Source organism: Pollicipes pollicipes, unplaced genomic scaffold (genome assembly GCF_011947565.3).
Source record: "Pollicipes pollicipes isolate AB1234 unplaced genomic scaffold, Ppol_2.1 Scaffold_3087;HRSCAF=3621_pilon_pilon_pilon, whole genome shotgun sequence".
NCBI classification, from domain to species: Eukaryota; Metazoa; Arthropoda; class Thecostraca; order Pollicipedomorpha; family Pollicipedidae; genus Pollicipes; species Pollicipes pollicipes.
The window spans coordinates 21882878-21904282 of NW_023596225.1; the positions used below are offsets into that span (position 1 = coordinate 21882878).

General features: G+C 52.1%; 1 protein-coding gene across 1 annotated transcript in view; it reads right to left on the bottom strand.

Annotated features, from left to right (window-relative positions):
- The window catches only part of LOC119089878 (rhodopsin), a 93164-nt gene that overhangs the window by 55308 nt on the left and 16451 nt on the right, over positions 1-21405 (bottom strand). The window contains exon 2 of the mRNA XM_037212684.1: positions 2510-2725. Within this exon, the coding sequence (XP_037068579.1) occupies positions 2510-2617 (108 nt within the window). The 5' untranslated portion in view covers positions 2618-2725. The remainder of the gene's footprint in view (positions 1-2509; positions 2726-21405) is intronic.

Below are 21405 nucleotides of genomic sequence, written 5' to 3' on the forward strand. Positions count from 1 at the left end.
GTGCGCTGAAAGCGTTTGGTATGCACTAAGAACCAGGTTTGTCGAAGCTGACCCACCGTTATGAGGTTTGAAACAATCAATAAGATTGTGGAAAAGTTAGATGTGGCCTACCTAAAACAATTGCTGGTTTTTCGCTTGGGTGTTTTGCTGCAACGACAACAGGCTTAGAAGTTTGAAAGTTATTGACAGCAAACTGCAACATATCAAAATATGTTTGTCTTTATTTTCGGCCGCCAAAGGCGTTCAAAATTGTATCAAAAAGACATTCAGTGATGGCAGACCTCCACATCGACCGAGGCAAACCGGCACCGAGGCAAACCGCACGTATTCGAACACGGTACCATCTGAAGTACCTTCCTCCTGTTGAGGTGTTGTTATCAACACCACCCGGTGCTGATGACATGATAACAACCGGGGCCGCAGGCCGTGTACGTCCCACCAGAACTCTTCGAAGCATTTCAACCAATGCGACCGGGATCTTTCGGCGCGCTTTTGATCACCCCTGTCCTTAGATACTGATCGTAGCTCAGTGGCTTTTTCAGCAGACAGGAGTAAAACTCAACTAAAGAACGCGCCTAAATAATGACGGGTTCGTTCGCCAGCGGGGTGAGTCGTAGGTGAACAGTGATACAAAGTCAAGTTTTAGTAGCCGGGCCCTTCACAGGATCATTGCCCTTTCTAGGCGCCGATATTTTTGCAGCTAGTGGTCGAAGGTCCATGCGGAGGTCCGAACAACTTTGACAGCATTAAACACAGTTTTGAAAGTTGTGCTGTAAGATCTTCCAAGTATTTATATGCAAGACATGCGACCGGCCGACGTATATTGGCCAGGCGGACATACTGGAACTCGCGATTTGAGTTGCCATTCGAACATATCTAACGTAACCTTTTCCGAACTGCAAAAAAGCTGAAGAGCGGGACCAGGTTCCTACGCCCTTCCTATGGACTCGTCCCGTGCCGTACAAGGCGTCTCAGCCGGGCTCTCGTCCCTAGCTGCGCAAGGCGTCTCAGCCAGGCTCTTGTCCCTCGCTGCACAAGGCGTCTCAGCCAGGCTCTTGTCCCTCGCTGCGCAAGGCGTCTCAGCCAGGCTCTTGTCCCTCGCTGCACAAGGCGTCTCAGCCAGGCTCTTGTCCCTCGCTGCACAAGGCGTCTCAGCCAGGCTCTTGTCCCTCGCTGCACAAGGCGTCTCAGCCGGGCTCTCGTCCCTCGCTGCGCAAGGCGTATCAGCCATGCTCTTGCTCCTCGCTGCGCAAGGCGTCTCAGCCGGGCTCTTATCCCTCGCTGCACAAGGCGTCTCAGCCGGGCTCTCGTCTCTCGCTGCACAAGGCGTCTCAGCCGGGCTCATCCCGTGTCGCACAAGGCGTCTCAGCCGGGCTCATCTCGTGCCGCACAAGGCGTCTCAGCCGGGCTTGCCTTTCGCCGCGAAGCCACAAAAACAGCCTACAGGTAAGTCTACAAAAGTTGTTGACGAAGTACGATGAGAAGTCGCCGCAAGAACAAGAACAAACTCAGGCAGACTCATAAAGGTCTGCCCTTGAGTTTGCTTCAGATTCAAAAAAATACTTATCAAAGACGCGATATCCCCAACCCCGTTTATGTGGTATGCTAGTGTGCCCCTGGTACGCACCGAAACAGTTACATTGGCACACGCCGGCGCCGGCTCTGTGGACGCACATTTCCTCCTGACGACATTGGAGAAAAGGGTCCAGAGGCTATATGTCAGGTCAAATCAAGCTATATAAAACACGTAGCTCAACCATATGGCTCACACGCGGGCATATTCGCGCTTCAATATTTCATGGAGAGATTCAGAGAAAATCTGCTCTTGCCGTGCGGAGAAAGCTCGAAATCAGCGATTGTGGTTGGCGGGAGCGGGTTCACTGAAGCCGCGGACGTCATCATGCGGGACGTCCTGAGCAGTAATGACTTGTGCAGAGCACGATGCTTCCTTTCCGCACGATCACACCTTTGCTGCCACCTAATACATAAAGGACTGATTCATGCGAGGGACTTTTGTATTATGCAAATGGCCGGTCTTTTATCGGTTCAGAGATCAATCGAAGAATTGGGTTTTCCGCGACGTGCAACTAGCCTGCCGTATGCAGTTAGTTTTATGTCTGGTGAAGCGAATTCAATCGAAGCTCGTTAGGAAACCTTTTTACGATTTGCCCTTGCCGATTATGAGCTTTTAGAACCTTTCTTCATAAGCTAATGTCTTGATGTGAGATTAGCGAGCGTACTGCAGCTGTGGAAATGCTGACACCGTCACCAACGCAGCTTAAGTAATCAGCATTTTATCACCGTAATTACCGCGAATAATTCTGCTATTTATGTCAGGAACTTCTTTTTGACGGACAGCAGCATTGCGTATCCCTGGCTGATTGTCCTTCAAATTGCCGACAAGAGTGCAGTGACAGAAATACACCTTTCATCGCACCACTGTGGCCCTCAGGAACCACGGTCTGTGACCAACAGGTCGCTGCGATCCGACCACGCACGCCACACTCACCTGTTTCGACCAAATGAGACCAATCGTAATGCATCCGTTGCAGAGGAATGTGAGTATTTGTATGAGGGCGAGGCTGGCGGCGACGGCGACCCCCAGCACTCCTAACATGCTGCTTAGGGGAGGTGCGCGCTGAATCACAGGCCTCCAGTGACGTCAGCGCCTCCCAGTGACGTCAGCGCCTCCCAGTGGAGCCGGTGCCATCCAATGTCAGCAGACCTGTAACGGACGACGCGAGAGGGGTTAGGCACTGGACTCACGGAGGCCTGGCGATTCTGGCGTGCGAGACTGAGACTGGGTGGTGCCGCGACTGGCCGGGTCCGTGGCGTTCTAGCAGGATATGCCTTCACTGTAGAGGCAGCGCAGACGGTGCTTTTAATGCTGCTGTATACGACTCTAAGCCATCGGTAAATCTCACCTAAATAAATGTGCAAGTCTGCTGGCATGTAGCCGGGTGTCTTTTGTCTATCGGTGGGAACAAACAAGGCACAGGTCCTGATGTTCAAACCCGGTGTCACCGGTTTGTCAAACACGGTCACATGGCCTTCATGACTGCACGGTGCACATAGTTCTGTGCATATGAGTTTTTAACGTTTAAATCTAATGGCAGTCGTACAAAATGCTGTGAAACCATTTTAACAAATGCTAGTTGACAAGTGCTGTGAAACCAAAACCACTGTGGTCTTGGTTTCACAGCATTTGTTAAGCAAAGCCCGTTGCATGCATCTAAATCCACCACTCAAAACAGACCAGTCGCTGTCGTTAATGGGATTGTCCTCCTGTCAGACAGAACCACGGAGTGTTTCACGTGCTGTGCAACGGGTCCAGTCGGCCATCCCGGGTCGGGCTAATCCGCTCTGGCCAGCTGCCAGCTGACTTTTCCTCGTCAGTCGACCCACATGCTGCGCCCACTCAGACGCCGGCGCCTGGTGCCGGTGTGGTACCATCCCGGCATCTCTCCCCTCCCTGGTGCCGGTGTGGTACCATCCCGGCATCTCTCTCCTCTCTGGTGCCGGTGTGGTACCATCCCGGCATCCCTCCCCTCCCTGGTGCCGGTGTGGTACCATCCCGGCATCTCTCCCCTCCCTGGTGCCGGTGTGGTACCATCCTGGCATCTCTCCCCTCCCTGGTGCCGGTGTGGTACCACCCCGGCATCTCTCCCCTCCCTGGACCACGGAGGCCTGTTTTCCAACGATGTGGTGAATTCGCTGGATAACCAACACCTGAATGTGGTCTACACATAATGCAGTTTAGCGGTTCGCATATGTTGTGGAGAAGACATGACCAACTACATCAGCACGAGCATCGTCTGCAGCTCACCAAAATATGCACAACCAAGTCAAGTGCGAAGTGGTGCTGCATAACGCACCGACATTAATGCATTTGTAAACCAAGTTTGTCGCCTTCCACGAAAGCCTCCTGATTCAATAACGATCTAGAATACCTTCTGTTCGCATGAGTCGCTTTGGGTTGAGAGTAGTTGCAAAGCAACGCCTGTTGAGCGTACCCTGGCGTCGCCGCCGAACGATGTTGTTGCCAGGACTACGGGGCAGCGTCGTATCCGACCTTCCACGCCTTACAGGTCGACAGGGGGCTTTTTCTTGCAGTCTGGTGCCAAACACGCATAATGTAGCGCTGCGTCCGGAATTCCAACCAGCATCAACTTCAAGGTTTCGAAATGCAGTTTTCAACCCAGCAAGATGGGTTTATGATATTTTCTTCCACATTGCACATACCTTTTTACGCACCGCATACCAAACCCAATCCCCAGTGAAGGGAAGTGCCCTACGGCGAAATACAGGCGGTAAACATTGAAATGATTCGCTTGCATTCGACAGGTAATCTTGACATTGGCTTGAAAAGCATCCTGGAAAGCCTTTTAATCGGAGCGAGGAGTGTTCAGTTCTGCTTCTGACAATGTTATAATAAAACTTACCTGCAGAACGTTTAGCTTGAAGCTTAGGCACCCCGCTGTGCATTGAATGGTAGAAATGTTTCACACATATCTTTCATTCCATATCATACAAAAACGAAAACAACACAACCAGGCCTGCCTGGATCTTTTACAGCAGCTGCAATTGTTATCTAATATATAGTTTATTGGTCGTTTTTGTGGCTTAGCTCGCGACATGATGCCGTTAAATGAAATGATTCAACAATAACTGGGAAGAGCGGAGAAGGGTTTTACAAGTTTTCACTTTTAAAGCACCGGCTTGAAAGGCATCGCTTAGAATATCATTGATACATACTCACCTCATCCTACGGCTTTTAGCCGTCATTCATGAACAGACAGAGCGACATGAACACATCACTGCCCGAGCACCATACAGCCTGCTATGCTCAACTTTGATGCAATATTTTTCCTGACAGCATTATCAAGTCAATGGGCACATCCGGCCACCCGTTGACGAATGGCCAGCATCAAGTGCAGTGTCTGACGTGGCAGATATGAATGTCGACAATACCATCGCCACGGGACCTGGACGCGTCACCAGTCCGCCGGGCATGAATAACAAACGACACCCAACTTCTGCACTGCCTCAGCCCAGGCGCGGCCAATCTCCGGCGGCGCGAGCCTTGGACAGTGCGCCCAACTGTCGCCGGCGACGATAAAGGGAGCCTCGCCGGCGCCTGCGACCGTCACCTGCGGCACGCCAGGCCGGTCTGAGTGTCCCAGTCGGAGCGACGCTGGCTAGACGTGTGCGTGTGTGTGTGTGTGTGGAAGGGTGAGGGACAAGCCGCAGCTCTGCAAGCATGGAAAGAAATGCGCCGGTGAAAAGGAAGTAAGCTCCTGTGAAAGTGTGCCGCAACATCTTCAGCCCCTTGCGACTTGCATCAGCGTGAGGGATGTACGCGTTATTCTCATCATCGGTACATTAGGTTCTTAAATAAATGTGCTCTAAAATTGCAAGATTAGGCGAGGGTTACCATAGCAACGCACCAGCACCATTTTCTGTTACGATGTGACTGTTAAGTATCCACGCGAGGACGTTGTGGAGATACAGTTACGCATCAAACTTGTCACATGCAATGGCACAGCAGCCATTTGCTTTCAATATTGCGATATCAATGTGTGCGCTCAAAGAAATCAATTATCACTGAAGTTCCTGATGCTAAGCCACTCACATAATTCCTGAGGATCCCACCTGAATGTATAAAGTTGCAAGATTCATGTCATTTTGCAGCCGTCCTGCGCACACTATGCTAAATTCCTCACAAGCTATTATGATTTATTTCTAGCAGCTGAGTTCAGTTGGTCGGTGGTCGTTACCGTGCCGGGTTGCTGGGCATGTACATACATGCAGAAGCCAAGAGCGCCAAACTTCCTCCTTAAATCCACATCAACCGGCATCCCAAGGTAATTGATCATGAAATGTCACAACATCTGTTCACTCAGGTACGGGTTAACGAATGCAGTTCCGGTCATAAGACTAGCTTGTTGGCGCTGTTTACCATCCACTGTGCTTTGGTGGTCGGAAGAGTAAGGGGCCGGTTTTGACACTGCTTTTTGTGCTTAATCTGTGCTTTAGAGCGTGCCGATCACGTTGGTCATTTTGCGTCCATAACGACATTCGGTGGTGTTAAAATGACCTGAAAGTCGATATCTTTAAAGAACGAGAAAGCCTGTTCGGACTCAGGAAAGGAGTTGTCACCAAGGGCATCGCTAATCGCCAGGGACGAAGCCTGCGGTCCAAAATGACGTCGTCGTTCTTCAATCAGGCGTTGACACGACATAAATCACGTAGCGAATAGTGAAAACGGTACCACATCGATGGCAGATGGGCCTGTGGGCCCCACGCAACAGATAACCATGGGTGGCATAAGTGTGCCCGATACGCAACCTGCATGGAGCTACTTCTCACCCAATGTCGCGAGAACAAGATGAGCACAAAGCCAGCTGGGCTTTTAGTGCTCGGAGATTACTGCTGCCCACCTGATCCCACAAGCCGTGCCGAGTTGGCTGACGCCGCTGCTAAACACCGCTGCTCGTTTAGCAGTGGCGTCGGCCAACTCGTTACCTACGATACCGACGTGACTGGGAATCCAGCGCAGGGCAACTCTCTTCCCAGCCTGATCCAACTGCGTCAGACGTGATAAAATGTTCTGTTTAAGGGAAGTGATGGATACAAAGATCTAAGTGCAGGGAGGTTGATCAGTGAATCTATAAAAATGGCACGTAAAGATTTGGCATCAAGTTCTATGAAGCATATCGCCTTGGTATCGCAATAAATTCCGCTGTGAGAACTGATACGTGGGCCGGTAACGAAAACGATTGAGCGACGTAACCTCTGACAAACTCACAGCCCATGCCATCGGATTCTTCAAACACTTGACGCTGTTTCGGAATCACCAAATATTCCCTCCCAAATAAACATCCGGACACGTGCCCTTTTGACTGCTGCGTTTTAGGCCACATCAGAATGCGCCATTGTGATGAAACCTGAAGCTTCGCGGAGCGCGGTTACGGCATGAACATCCCAAAGCACAACACATCACGCACCGAAGTCCCCAGAAAGCCGGCCGATCCGCGTCTGGCTCGCCTGTGGCGCCGTGTTTTCGGCAGCGGTCGCCAGGCCGTCGCACCTGCCCAACGTCTGTCGGTGCGGTCGCCGTCTGTCAGAGGGCATTCGCGGCGCTTGGCCGCTGCCCAGACGTCGCCCGTCAACGGCTCGACCGCGCCGACTTCGAGCCGCCTAACCGCCACTGCGTACAGCGGGCCGCGATCCGCCAGCTGAGCCACCGGCCGGCCGCCAGCGGAGCACACACCGCCAACCGCCTCCAAAACGGCACGGCGCCAATACAAAAACAAGGCTAGCTGCATTCAAGTTGCAGTACCCCCCGGCCGTTGCATGGGGGCTTAGTCGGGGCTGGAGGCAAATGGCTCACCCGGCGCCGAACTTGTGCGCGGACTGTTGGTGCGCGCAGTCACGTGATAAGTTGAGAGCATTTAGACGCTCGTTACCTCGCGAAACAGGCGGCCCCTTGGACGATTTAGCCAAGAAAACCCAAGTCACGTCCTCCTCGGACCAAAACAACATCTGGCTTTGCGCGCTCGATGGTGACCGTTGTCGGCGGCCTGGGCCGGTCTGCTAAGGCCGGCTCGGCCCCCACCCCCTCGCCTCGTTGCCCCCGGTCTGCCACTCAGCCCCCCTAGCTACCCTCCGGCCTGTCGGTCCGCCCCCCCCCCCTCGCTGCCCTCGTCTGCTGGTCAGTTTCTTCCTCACTGCCCCCGGTCTGCCGGCCAGCACCCCCCCCCCCTTCCCCCCCCCCTCCGCCTCGCTGCCGGCGGTCTGCCAGTCAGCCTCTCTCGCTGCCCCCCCCCCCCCCGTCTGTCGGTCAGCCCCCTCGCTGCCCTCGTCTGCCGGTCAGCCCCTGGCGCCGCCGCTCCAGCCGCTCGGGCGCCGTTGGTGACGTCAGCTCGACTTGCTGGGCTGTAATTGAGCCGGCTGACAGCAGCTCAGGCCTCCGACTGAGCCTGGCGGCCCGTGTCAGCAGCAGCAGCGCGGCCAGTCGGTCGCACCACTGCACCACTTATTACGGTAGCTTAATGCTCCTTGAAACGTGCGGACAACGGCTTGCGACTTCTCCCTGGGGAGGTGCACAACTTGACTGCCTTTACAGCTGAGGCTGACTTAGCCCTGCCCCTCTCTCTAAGTTACATTAGTTTCATCTTTTCCTCGTTGTCCACAAGCTCCTGGCTCCCGTCCTCTCATCAGTAATTCGGACCTAGGTACCTAGGACCTAGGACCTAGGGACCTAGGTGGGCAATTCACATTTCGCTGATGAGCAACACATCATCATCACAGATGGACACTGCACCCACAAGACACTGGCAGCAGTGAACTACGCCGGGAACCACGACATCGTGAAGCTCACGTCGCCGCCCCACTGCGTCCGTAGAATGCAGCCTCTGGACGTCAGCGTCTTCACTGATGGCCACTTACAACCCCTCAGGATACGGTGGGATGGGAGGGTACCGAGACCGTCGAATCTCTCAGTGCGAAGAAGCTGAGACCTCCGCCCGCGCTTACAGCAGGGTTGACACCCATGTAATCAAGATATCCAAAATGTGCGTCAAAATCTACCGTCTGAAGCAAGGTTGTTTTTAAAGGGAATAAGCTATTTGGTTTTGACGTTGATGTGCTCATCACACCAAATCTAAGGCCAAAGAAACTTTAATCCTGATCTCAGTTGTCCGATTGCCTAAAAACCCATTGGACAAAAACCCATAGACATGGTACTTAATCATTGCATTCACTGACATCCATGAACTATGCTAGGGAGTGTATAGGAGTGTAGGAGAGGAGCATACCTAGGAAGAACTATGCTAGGGAGTGTATCGATATTTTCTGAAAAACCAAACTCGGCTGTTCAATCATCTCAATTTATTTTGTTTTATAGCTTGACGTCGCTACGTCGCCTCGTTCGGAAACTTTTCAGTAAAAACCTCAGAGGGCAGGACAGAGCCAAATTAACCCCCACTAAGGCGCGTATTAATATACTTTATGTTACATTACAGGTGGTGGCGGGCTGAGTTTCAAATACAGCCATTCAATCTTCTGAAACATCTATTTGTATGTCATGGTCATTACGTACCGTAGGATGCACATTGGAATGACTGGATGACGAAATTCTCAGGCTATTTTCTTCGCGCTGGCGTTTGCCCAATGAATCATGAGGATGCTGGTTTAGTTGGGAGGGTTCACTGCCCAGCTGGAAGAGAACAACAGGAAGTTGGGGCCAGAGTCCACCTGTATGTTGCGGAGCTCTGCAGGGAGTTGGGGGGGGGGGCGCGCCCCCCCCCCCCCCCCCCAACTGAATGCAACCCTGCCCTGCCGTCCGCTGTACTGGGGTAATAGCGGAAGCTTCACGCCATATCTGAGGGGATATCAAGCCCCCTCCCTCCCCTTCCTGGAATTGGATATAATTTTGTGCACGTGGGCGTTTAGGTGAAAAAGAAAGGCTTGCGGTGCTGGTGGAAAATTTTGAATTTCATTCCTTTTGCCCCATATGAAGCCATTAGGATACAGCTCCAATCTTAGAGATCCTAACCTACCGCCTACTTGGATTAAAAACAGATGCGAAATTTGGAGTATCCACATTTTGGGAAGGAGTCAACATCAATGCTCTTTCCTTCCCCATCAACTCCAATCTGAAACCGGCATAACAATGCTGGAGGTATAATAAGGTTATTGAGAGATTTCACGGTTCGTGGTTTGTAACTGTTGTCTTGGTTTCCCCAGCTGATATGCTGCGCAACAGACAACGCTGGTAAATGCAGCATCTTTTTATTATGTACATTTACCTGGGATGAAAGAAATGCTTTCCAAAACATGCCATCCATTAAAAAACATATTCTAGTTATGGCAGGTCAAAACGATTCTAATCTCCGCCTACGCGACTGCATTTCAAGCTGACTAGGGCAGCATGGGCAGCCGGCCGCCATTTTGGAAAGAGTTGCATCTCTAGTCGTAACCCTGCGGGGCCGGCCGCCAATCAGGCGCACGCACCATATGACATCACAACCACCGAGGCGGGCGTTTCCCCGCTGGGCCGTCAACAAAATAACGTAAGGAATAATCACGCTGTACCGATCAAGCGGTAGAATTTGGTGGGTCTTATCGCTGAAAATGTGCAGTTTTGTATCTGCCATTTTCTTACGACCGACAGAAGGTCGGTTTGCCTTATCAAAGCGATGCGCTAGAAATATTCCATATCACAGAATCTATGCGCCAGCACGATGCTCTTAGGAGGGGCGGCGCTTTATTACAATAAATGTATGCACCATAATGGTAATATCAGCCAACCGCGGGAGCACCCGCGTCTGCCCCATAACGACATCGCCCGGTAAACCTCGTCCTGTATTTTGTCAGGGATAAACGGGGAATACCATGGGCGTCCCATCGAGAAAGACGTCTGGTTATAAATAGTCTCGTAGTGGCGAACACAGAGACCAACTTGGAACAACGCTTCCTTCCCTTCCCTTCTTTATAAAGAACGCGAAGAAATTGCTTGCAAGCAACCTTTGGTTATCATCTTTTCCATTATGTACGCTCTCCGGGGACATGAAAGTGCACCTTACACACAGGCATCCAGGCATCGCTAAGCATGATACATGTTTCGTGCTCTATGATAGATGACACTTGCCATAGGTGTAGCCGTGACCAAGGTACAGCCGTGGCGGTACGGGGTCATTCCAGGTTACATTTTCCGACAGTCAGTACGGGCAAAAATATACGCGAGGGCACACAAATTCAAATCGAGTGACCGCCGGGCTCGCAAAGACATCAGCAGTTAGGGGGCGCATGCTCAATGAGCGGTGCTGTCAGCAAGCCGCCGAAGGCTTGATCACGTAGGATGATGACGTCCTTCAAAACGAAAGCTCGATGATATTTGCGGTGCTCAGAAACCCGGGGCCGGTGCTTTGCTGGCTTCGAATGCGAGTCGCAGAAGCGAGGGACCAGACGCGCGGGAGCCTTCCCAACCTCCAACAGCCTTCCGCCCTCGGCCACCCAGTGTGTGCAAGGCATCCTTCCGCAGTTAAGCCACACAATGCATGGGGAATCGATCCTTCCCGTAAAAAAACCAACGCGGCCCGACGAGGCACTCCGAAAATGACTCGGCGTTTTACTTGTACCGGCAGTTGGCACGACAGCTGCTAAAATAACGACGCCCTGGGTCCGGCTGGCAGCAGACAAGCACTATAGCGTTCGGCGGTTCTGCGTTTGCGGCACTCGTCAACGCCGCGGCGCCTGTCAACGAGACTCGCACGTGAACCTCAGGTGTCACCGCGCGATGGCGGCTGGTCTGAGTCACTGCCATCAGCCGGGCTGCACCATAATTCGAACCAAGTAATACACGTCACGCGAGCCACATTACAGATGGAGACATTCGAGCGTCACGCTGCGTTGTGTGCGTAATGGTGTTGGAACAGGGGTGGCAGCCTTGGCGACAAGATGCCGTTTTCCATTTCCGTTCGCAGTTGCGTCTTCCAGGTGGTCAGATTCCAAAAAAATGTCTCAGCGTTGAAAAGACATGCACATCTCTCGCCAACTCCCGACAGGAGACGGCTCTTCAGGAGTTCCCCCGGCATCAGTTACGCTGGATGAAAGGCCCAAATGTACCTGTGGGCAGCTGAAGGCTTTTCAGGGATAATGGCAATCTGTAAACGCAGAGGCACGGGAGTTTCGTCCACACATTTGCACGATAATCACGGTATCCTACGCCCCAATGGCACAGGCCCAAAAAGACATGCTGGAGAGCTTATTATTAGCCATATATTATCTGAAGGGAGCTAGATTATCTAATGTCCACAGAGAAGACGTTAACCCTCCCACTGATGTGCCGTTCCTCATAACGCGGACTGGTAGTGGGGGCAGGGGGGAGGCTCGATGCGAACCCCCTGGCGTTTCCAAACTGATGAGGCTAGAGCTTAGCGAAGTGCACCAGTGGATTTGTCTCAACGAGATACCGTGATTGGTACTGGTTTGATGTTGTTAGATTCATAATTGATCCCATTATGCTAGATCAAAGGTCAATTATCCCGAAAATCGCACTTAGCAGCCTTAAAACAACATACATGCTAGACCATGCTCTTTGGTGATACGAAACCTAATCAAGCATGTTTCTTGCTCAATTCTGAGTACAATGACGTATCTCTCTCTATGTTTTGAACAGATCTTTACTATCTATTACGTCGTTAATGTAACAATGTCGGCCCGCCGCGCGCCTTCCGCGGTATCGTCGGTTGCAGCCCACACCGGCCTTATCGCCTTGCAATGTTTTCCAAACACCGCCGCTGCTCCGAAATAAGAAAAGCCAGGAACACGTTGTTGGTGTCAAAACACGCGTAACAAATGCATCATGCGCTACTGAAAACACGAATACAATTGCACACTACGCCGGAGAGGTTTCGAAAACCTTAGTAAAGGTCGCATCAGTCCACCTCCCCTCCTATTAGGGCAAGGGTTAAGTGAAGTGTTCCTCATTCGCATGGGGTTTTGGGCCGATATAGCCGTGTGGAAAAGCCTTCTTTGCAGTTCATTGCCGTGCCATTCTTAGAATTTAACGCTCCTTGTTTCTGGGATTGACGCCCGCGGACGTGTGCAGAATATTTATTGCAGACGCTTTTAAGGTCACTCAGACATCTACGACGCCATAGAAACGCCATCGAATGGCTTAAAGGGAATGCTCCACGTTTAAAGATATTGAAGCAAGCATGAGATATGCTGTAATTAGCTTGCTTATAGCTATTGACATGCTCTGGAAGTGGAAGCGGAAGTGAAAAAGACTGCTCTAGACAACAAAACTTTTCTATTCAGTGAATATGCTCCTTAATGCGTCATTGTTTGATTGCGTCATAAAACGTCTGTATGGCAGCGCTGAATTGTAATCTTCAATTCCCCGATATGTGGCCGCGGCGGTGCTGGATGCGTGCTGAGCCAAATACCGTTGTGTGCTCATATTTTGGCCCTTCTCGTGGTGTTATTGCATGCTGCATGTTCGTTGCATCCGTGAGTTCGAATTGCTATACTCATATACCTGATCAAAGTGTTGTTCTTAAGCTATTTGAGCACTAGTCTCATTTTCGTAGCAACTGGGAAGAAATTTTGTAACATCTAGGAAGAATGACGCATTATCATGCAGCACAAACGTAATTCATGTCAGAAACTTGCAGAGCTTGCACAACACTGCATGAGAGCCAAATGACTGGTGTCATATCTGAAAACCGTGCTTACGGGCGCCAGATATGAACGACTCAACAGTTTTATTTTTCTTGACCTTGAACGCCGCATGACCAGCGGAATGATCGGATTTGAAAGACGTCATCATGGCATCATGAATGCCCGGGTAATCTTGAAATGGATTACACGAAATAGTCCAAACATGTTCGCGGGCGTTTAGCTCATAAACTCCAGGGGTTTAGACCTAAGAGGGTTAGGGCTGTGAATTGTATGGAATGATCTTCAAGACAGCTATTTCAGCTCGAGACTCAACACAAAAGTGGAAACTTCTTTTGAGAAAAGTGTCATAACGGAGTAGGCAAATGTAAGCAAACTTTATAGAATCGCGGGCACATTTACAAGAACACCATATGAAAGCACTGATGCAAGAACACATGACGATGTTCTAGCTCAGCCAATGCGCTGCAGCACCCCTCCCCTTCCCCTTCCAAGCAAGTCAAACTTGTACGAGTGAGTTAGCCCGTTCGCTTTAGTGGCAATCCTGATACGGTCCACCTGGCAGTGACTGACGTCATAAGCTGAAAGACGCTTCATGACGCAGACAAACGACGACATACTAAGGAACGCAATTACTAAATAGTGAAACTGTGCGCGCGGGCCAGTCTTTTACACTCACAAGCAAACCGGTAGTTGCATGTGATCCTATTTTATCACATCTGATGCTTGCCTCCATATCTTCGAATGTAGAAAATTCCCTTTCAAAGCACCTTTGCACATTTGTATGGAGTTTTAAAAACCGAAACAGCTATTTTAAAGATAATCCAGTGCAGTTCACGGCCTTGCCATTCTCAAGCCCTAAACCCTCCAGTTTCTGAGCTATACGCCCACGAAGGTGCACAGGCTATTTCGTGCTGACTACTTCGAAATCATTCAGGCATGGGTGACGCCATAGAAACGCCATTCAAATCCTGCCACCCAATTGGCCATCATCGTCCGAGGCCAACAACAATATAATCATCGAGATGTTCACATCAGGAGCTGATGAACACGATTTCCAGGTAAAATGGTCGCTCATTGGTTCTTTACCACTCGCATGCAGACCGTGCCATTTCAATCACGATTAGGCTATTTCATTATTTGAATTAGAGCCCTTTCAACCAGGGATGATCATCTCCGGACTATAGCATGAAGGAGAATAGATAGCGGTCGGGCAGGACTACGTGAGCCTGGGGAACCAACCGCCGAGCCTTAGCCCGCGCAGGGGCCCCTCTACGGGGTATGCGCTAAGCGCCCGGTCGGGGCCCCCTCCAGGAGCCTCTCGGCCCACTCGTGACTAGCGCATGCAGCCTGCCCCGAACAAGCGGGACGTCACAAGGGTGCAGGATAAAACAGGAAAGAGTATAACAAGGTAGAATCCTTAATCGCGAATCACGTTTCGTGCTACCTAGCACAAGCAGTAGGACATTCAAACCAGTTATCACGGAAGTAAGACTTCTAATGTGTTTTTTTTAGAATAGCGCCATAACCGCGTATGTAAATACAAGCAAACGATTTAGACCTGCCAATAAACCTGTAAGAACACAACAAGATAAGGCCAAAACGCGAGCAAATACAGATATTTGGTTCAGAACCGTCACGGCCACACCTCCAGCACCGCCACGGCCACACCTCCAGCGCCGCCACGGCAATACCTCCAGCACCACCACGGCCACACCTCCAGCACCACTACGGCCACACCTCCGGCACTGCCACGACCACACCTCCAGCACCACCACGGCCACACCTCCAGCACTGCCACCGCCACACCTCCAGCGCCGCCACGGCCACACCTCCAGCGCCGCCACGGCAATACCTCCAGCACCACCACGGCCACACCTCCAGGACCACCACGGCCACACCTCCAGCACTGCCACGACCACACCTCCAGCACTGCCACGGCCATACCTCCAGCACTGCCACGGCCACACCTCCAGCACCACCACAGCCACACCTCCAGCACCACTACGGCCATACCTCCAGCACTGCCACGGCCACACCTCCAGCACCACTACGGCCATACCTCCAGCACCGCCACGGCCACACCTCCAGCACCACCACGGCCACACCTCCAGCGCTGCCACCGCCACACCTCCAGCGCCGCCACGGCCACACCTCCAGCACCACCACGGCCACACCTCCAGCACCACTACGGCCATACCTCCAGCACTACCACGGCCACACCTCCACCACCACCACGGCCATACCTCCAGCACCACCACGGCCACACCTCCAGCACCGCCACGGCCACACCTTCAGCGCCGCCACAGCCACACCTCCAGCGCCGCCACGGCCACACCTCCAGCACCACCACGGCCACACCTCCAGCACCACCACGGTCATACCTCCAGCACTGCCACGACCACACCTCCAGCACTGCCACGGCCATACCTCCAGCACTGCTACGGCCACACCTCCAGCACCACCACAGCCACACCTCCAGCACCACTACGGCCATACCTCCAGCACTGTCACGGCCACACCTCCAGCACCACTACGGCCATACCTCCAGCACCACCACGGCCACACCTCCAGCACCCCTACGGCCATACCTCCAGCACTGCCACGGCCACTGCTCCAGCACCACCACGGCCATACCTCCAGCACCACCACGGCCATACCCCCAGCACCGCCACGGCCACACCTCCAGCACCACCACGGCCACACCCCCAGCACTGCCACGGCCACACCTCCAGCACCACCACGGTCATACCTCCAGCTCTGCCACGGCCACACCTCCAGCACCACCACGACCACACCTCCAGTACCACCACGGCCATACCTCCAGCACTGCCACGGCCACACCCCCAGCACTGCCACGGCCACACCTCCAGCACCACCACGGTCATACCTCCAGCTCTGCCACGGCCACACCTCCAGCACCACCACGGTCATACCTCCAGCTCTGCCACGGCCACACCCCCAGCACCACCACGGCCACACCTCCAGCACCACCACGGTCATACCTCCAGCTCTGCCACGGCCACACCTCCAGCACCACCACGACCACACCTCCAGTACCACCACGGCCATACCTCCAGCACTGCCACGGCCACACCTCCAGCACCACCACAGCCACACCTCCAGCACAGCCACGGCCACTTCTCGGGCAACTGAGGTACTACTTATGAGTGCTATAGTGGCGATTTAGCATGGTTAGTTTGGCAGCATCTCGTCATCCAAACATTATATGATGCGGTAAAAACAGCGTATCGAGGAGCATAACAAATACATTGTCTAGCTAGGAGCTAAAAAGATAAATTTCTGGCCTTGAGCAGTCATTCCATGTAAACAATGGCTTTAGTTATGTAGACTTTTCCGATGTTTCACCACATAGCGATCTAAGTGCGTGTTTGAAAAAATATCGAAATCAATTCCTTTCTTTTAACGACATAATTGGGTCCTGTGGGCATTTTAAATAATCTAAACACGATCAATTTACAGGGTTGTTTATATACCTCTTAAGTGCAGCGCGATGGTGATCAAAGAATTGTTCTCCACGGGGCGTATGCATTCCACAAGTAGGCGGCAGGGCACAGAGTACAGCTGACTTGATAAAGTACGCTGTTTGCCGCGTGGCTGTTATCGAAGACGTGCAGGGAATGCGAACCCCGCGTTTTATAAAGCAGACTATCACCACAACTGCCAGAAACAAACTTCACCACACCATTCGCCTCTCCCCACACCACCAGTATTCACAAGCAACGCCAACTGCATCATGCACACTTTTCTCAACATCAGCCACCCATCAAAACTCATCTCCGCACATTTCTAGCTGTACTTACAGCAAGTCAACGGCAAAACACGGCAAAGGGCACTCGGGGACAAAACCCTCAGGAACATCGGTTCAGGACCGTGTGAGACTTCAGTTTGAGGGAGTTACGTGAGTTAAACATGCTCATTTAAGGTAATATTAGTGGCAATGTGTACCGCATGCTATCATTCTGGTTATCTGTGAGCACATTACATCTGTGAGCACAGAGCATATCTGTGAGGACATTACCGTATTTTATCAGACCCAGCTCGGGGTTCTGGGGAATCAGAATCAGAATCTACTTTGGTGTCCAGCGACCCTTCTCAGCACTCTTAAAGAGCTTCAGAAGAGCTTGGAGTCAGAGCGAACATTGAAAGTTTCAAGTCACAATAGTCCCATTACAGACTATTACCGGGACGTGGGAGCAACCTTTTGTCCATCTGATTCCATTCTGCTGTGGATTGAGATCCCGGTTCGCAAAACCTGAGACCTATCCGCTAACATCTCCTCCAGCTGCAATGCATTTTTATGCTTCAAAAATGCAGTAATGGGTTTCAGCTTTTCTAGATTGATCAGACTGCTTTGTAGCCTCGCGGGGGCGAGCGAAAGAGAGACACACATCCGACGGACAATGTAGTGACTCGCCTTTCAATGCCGCAGACGGGCCGCGAATTGTGCGAATTTGCGTGGATCTTACCAGCGTCGTTCGCGCTCTCCACCGCCTGCAGGAGGCAGCTTAGCCCGCGTCTGGAGGGCGCCGGCCTCATGCGCCGGAGCTTGTCAGTGCCGCCGACACGAGCTCAGCCCCGTCTGCCACATCAACACGTGGAGCCACTTATCTCGCGGCCGGATCCGCTCCCAGCGTCAGCTGTGCTTTATCGGCTCCGGAGGCCGACGCGGCTCGGATCCATGGTCGGGAGCTGCCGCGGCCAGTGGGTGGAGCGCTTCGGTCTCGCTCTCCGTCCCCCGCCTGGACGCTGTCCACCAATCCTCCAGTCCTCACCGCAGCTATCGACGCAGATCTGGGAGAGCCCCAAAGCTGCGTGTTGCAGGCGCCGCTCCAGTCCGCCCTGAGGTGATATCGGAGCATGCAGGCACGCACTGTCGAGCCGAGATAGCGGCGGCCGCCGCGCGCTGAAAGGTGCCGTCTGGAGGCGGCTAACGGGCGAGATTCGCGCGAGCCGGCCGTCCGTGCTGTCTGTGTAATTGAGTCCCGTAAGTCGGCCGGCCCGCCACTCAACCCAGCAGCTGGGGAATTAGCCGGCCCGGCGCTGAGGGCGGCGGCGGCGGCCGCCGCCCGGCGACTGCCGGTGGCTCCAGAAGCCGCGGACGTGTCGGGCGGCTTAGAGCGCGAGACGCAGCTGCCGCGACAATACGGCACCTGAGCTGCAGGCCCTTAGCGGCGGCTCCAGAGACCGCGGACGTGTCGGCCGGCTGGGAGCGCGAGACAGCTGCCGCGGTAGGGCGGCACCTGAGCTGCAGGCCCCCAGCGGCGGCCCCAGCCGCCCTTGATTGTGAGCTCGTCTATGTTATGCAGGTCAATGCGACAGCAGGCGGTACGAACAGCCACTTGGGCTGAAGCAGCCCCGTTCGCTTGATGTGCTGAGACGTAACCCTGATTGCTCGGGCGTTGAGGCAGCGTGCAGCCGTGCACAATACCATCTATTTAATGTAGCCTGTGATAAAATTCACACTTGGCTTGATGCAATTGGTGGACGCAACGCTTTTGCTCAGAAAGTGAAGTCAAAAGTGAGTGTTCACGCTCTCGTCAGCCTTGACTTCGCCGACGAGGAAGAGGCCATGATCCTCAAGCAGTGCTTTAAGTAAAAGTTTGCGCTACTGCGCAGCTACGATTCTGTACTGTGTGCACTCACTAGCCCGTATTGCCATATTGGTATTTGTTCGATCCACACTGATTTTGCCATCTTACCACCAAAGCATAACAGGTAGTGTGCTAAAAGTAAAGCGATTTGAATATTATCATCTGGAAACAAATACTGGCCTTCCACATTGTCCAGGACAGCAGCGAGCCTGGTCTTTGGCGGGCGTGTGAGGCCGACTAGAAGTCTTTTCGGAGGCACGCATTGGCAGATTGCTTCCAGTTATCGAAAGCCAATGTTTGACCGAGGTAACATTCACATAATCGAATATACTAGAAACGTCCATGCACCACATAATTGCAGGCTTGCAATGGGCATAGACGCATGCCAATGATATGCAAGCCGAGCAATGCGATGCTTAATCAGTCCGCTTTGGCTCTAGTGCTGAAATCAGCGTGCTTCCCCAAACACCAACCGTCTGCCTATTCTGAGAGATGTTTATGATGTTAAATGCGAAAACCTTGCAAGGAAGGATAAATGTCAAGGCATCGGCGAATTCAGGCAAACATGCTTGGAGCACAGCAATGTTGGGCAGATAGTTTATTCATAACAAAATGACCATGAAATCTCAGCAGAGATTGCGTGCTGCAAGGGTGAATGCATCGAGTCGCAAGAGTGGCACCAGATGCAGAAATAGCGAGCAAGAGCATCAATTAGTACGATTGTCTGGGCTTCAGTTCTTGTTGTCCCATTGCCTGTGGACGTTTGCATGACATCTGAAGCCACTGGCGCTTCATGCAAACGATGTTCGACCAAGTGTATCGCGTTCCTTTGAGAAAGAAACCAGGAACAGTGTTGTGGCTGCCCGTTAGAATGTTCTCCTGCAGATTTCGATAGCACAGGAAAGGTATCACCTCGTGGACTCGCGGTGCTTTTCTAGCATCCATCCGACATCTTGTTTTTGGCGCTGCAACGCCACAACAATGGAGCCGCGTGGGTCGGTCCGCTTGGACCAGGAGATCCAGATGCAGTCATGGATAGTTTTGTCTCGTCAGACATGACCAGTTGACATGTTTGAGAGCTAGGTTCAGCGGCTTCCCTTCCAGCCGCATAGTGGAATCCACTGAATCTGTATTTTTTCCAAAGTCTAATACAAAGAGGGCACGGAAATAAAAATGGAGACACGTCCTTTGCATCCAATCTATCTTTTGACCCTTCGCCAAAAACCTCGGTGGCAGCGGTGATTATTTCACAACAGCCTCGGTAAGCAAAATGAAAGGGCCCGTGTGCCATTGGCAAGGATTTGAACCAACAGCTACACGCCGGGATAGTAGCATGTCCCCAACTATGAGGCGAGAACTAAGGCACTGGGCGGACGCATCATGACATGGCATGACAAGAAGTTCATCAAAATAATTGTTAAAAATCACTGTTCGAATCACTAGTACCACTGCACACAGACATGGGTAGTGGGTCAAGGTGCACGTAGTCGACGTCCTTAATAAAAACCATGACGTCATCGTCAGTTAAGCAAACTAATCATAGAATAAAATGAAAAAGTCGTGGGCAGCGTGACACCTGTTAATCAGAGCTGGAAAGGTAGCTTGGAGATTGGCTGTTGTGTACACACGCCGCGGCGGCAGAGGTGTTAACCAGCATCAACAAACCAAACTATAACTCAAATATCTGATCCCAAAATAACACCGTTGATAGCATGCCCTGTGCCATCGATACCAATGTCGATGCACTTGTGATTACAGTCATCAGGCGATAATAGACCAGCTGGGGTTTCCCAATTCCAGCCACCGCACTGGCCGTTAGTCAATACATCGATTGAGTCGATTGGATTTTTTATGCCAACCTCCATCAAAGATGCAGCCTCCCTTCCTTCATTAAAGGCGCATCACCCGACGGTTCCATCAATATTCTGTTTCGGATGTTTAAATGAGGAAAATGCTCCACTCCGTGATGCCACCAGCAAATCTGCCGTTTCCATCGTGGCAGAGAAAGCCCACGCGCATGTTTTCTAAGCTTGATTCCCCAGTGCAGCTGGCGGGACTCCCGCCTTCAGCATGATCTTTGTCCTGCCTTTTGACATATCATTGACAGCATGACTTCATCGGCAAAAGTCTGTGAACGAGGCAAGGAAATACAGAACAGTTGAAAATGCCAAGTTTTCAGATTCACTTCACACCAGCTCTTGATTGAGATTGAGCCTGCCTGAGCTTGAGATTGAGCTCCTCCTCGCGAGAAGCATCAACTTTGGAATCACTAAGATTGATCCAATGCACACAGAGTTTTCAAATAGCACCAAATCAAACAGCGCAGAGCCAACAAGGGACGTTGCCTCATGCATCAGTCGACGAGTGAAGAATGCAAGAGTTGCATCAATTTTGGAACCCACTATAAGCATGCCAGATGCTGCCAGCAGACATGTCACATGTACTTGAAGCCCAAAAAAGGCCCAGAGCTTTATGAATTTGCGCTGTATTGGACCTCGGATCCACCATAGGGCTCAAAGCACATGTCTGGCTGCATGATGTCCTTTTTTGGTTTTGCCTACACTGGATAAACAAATTGTATATATATATATATATATATATA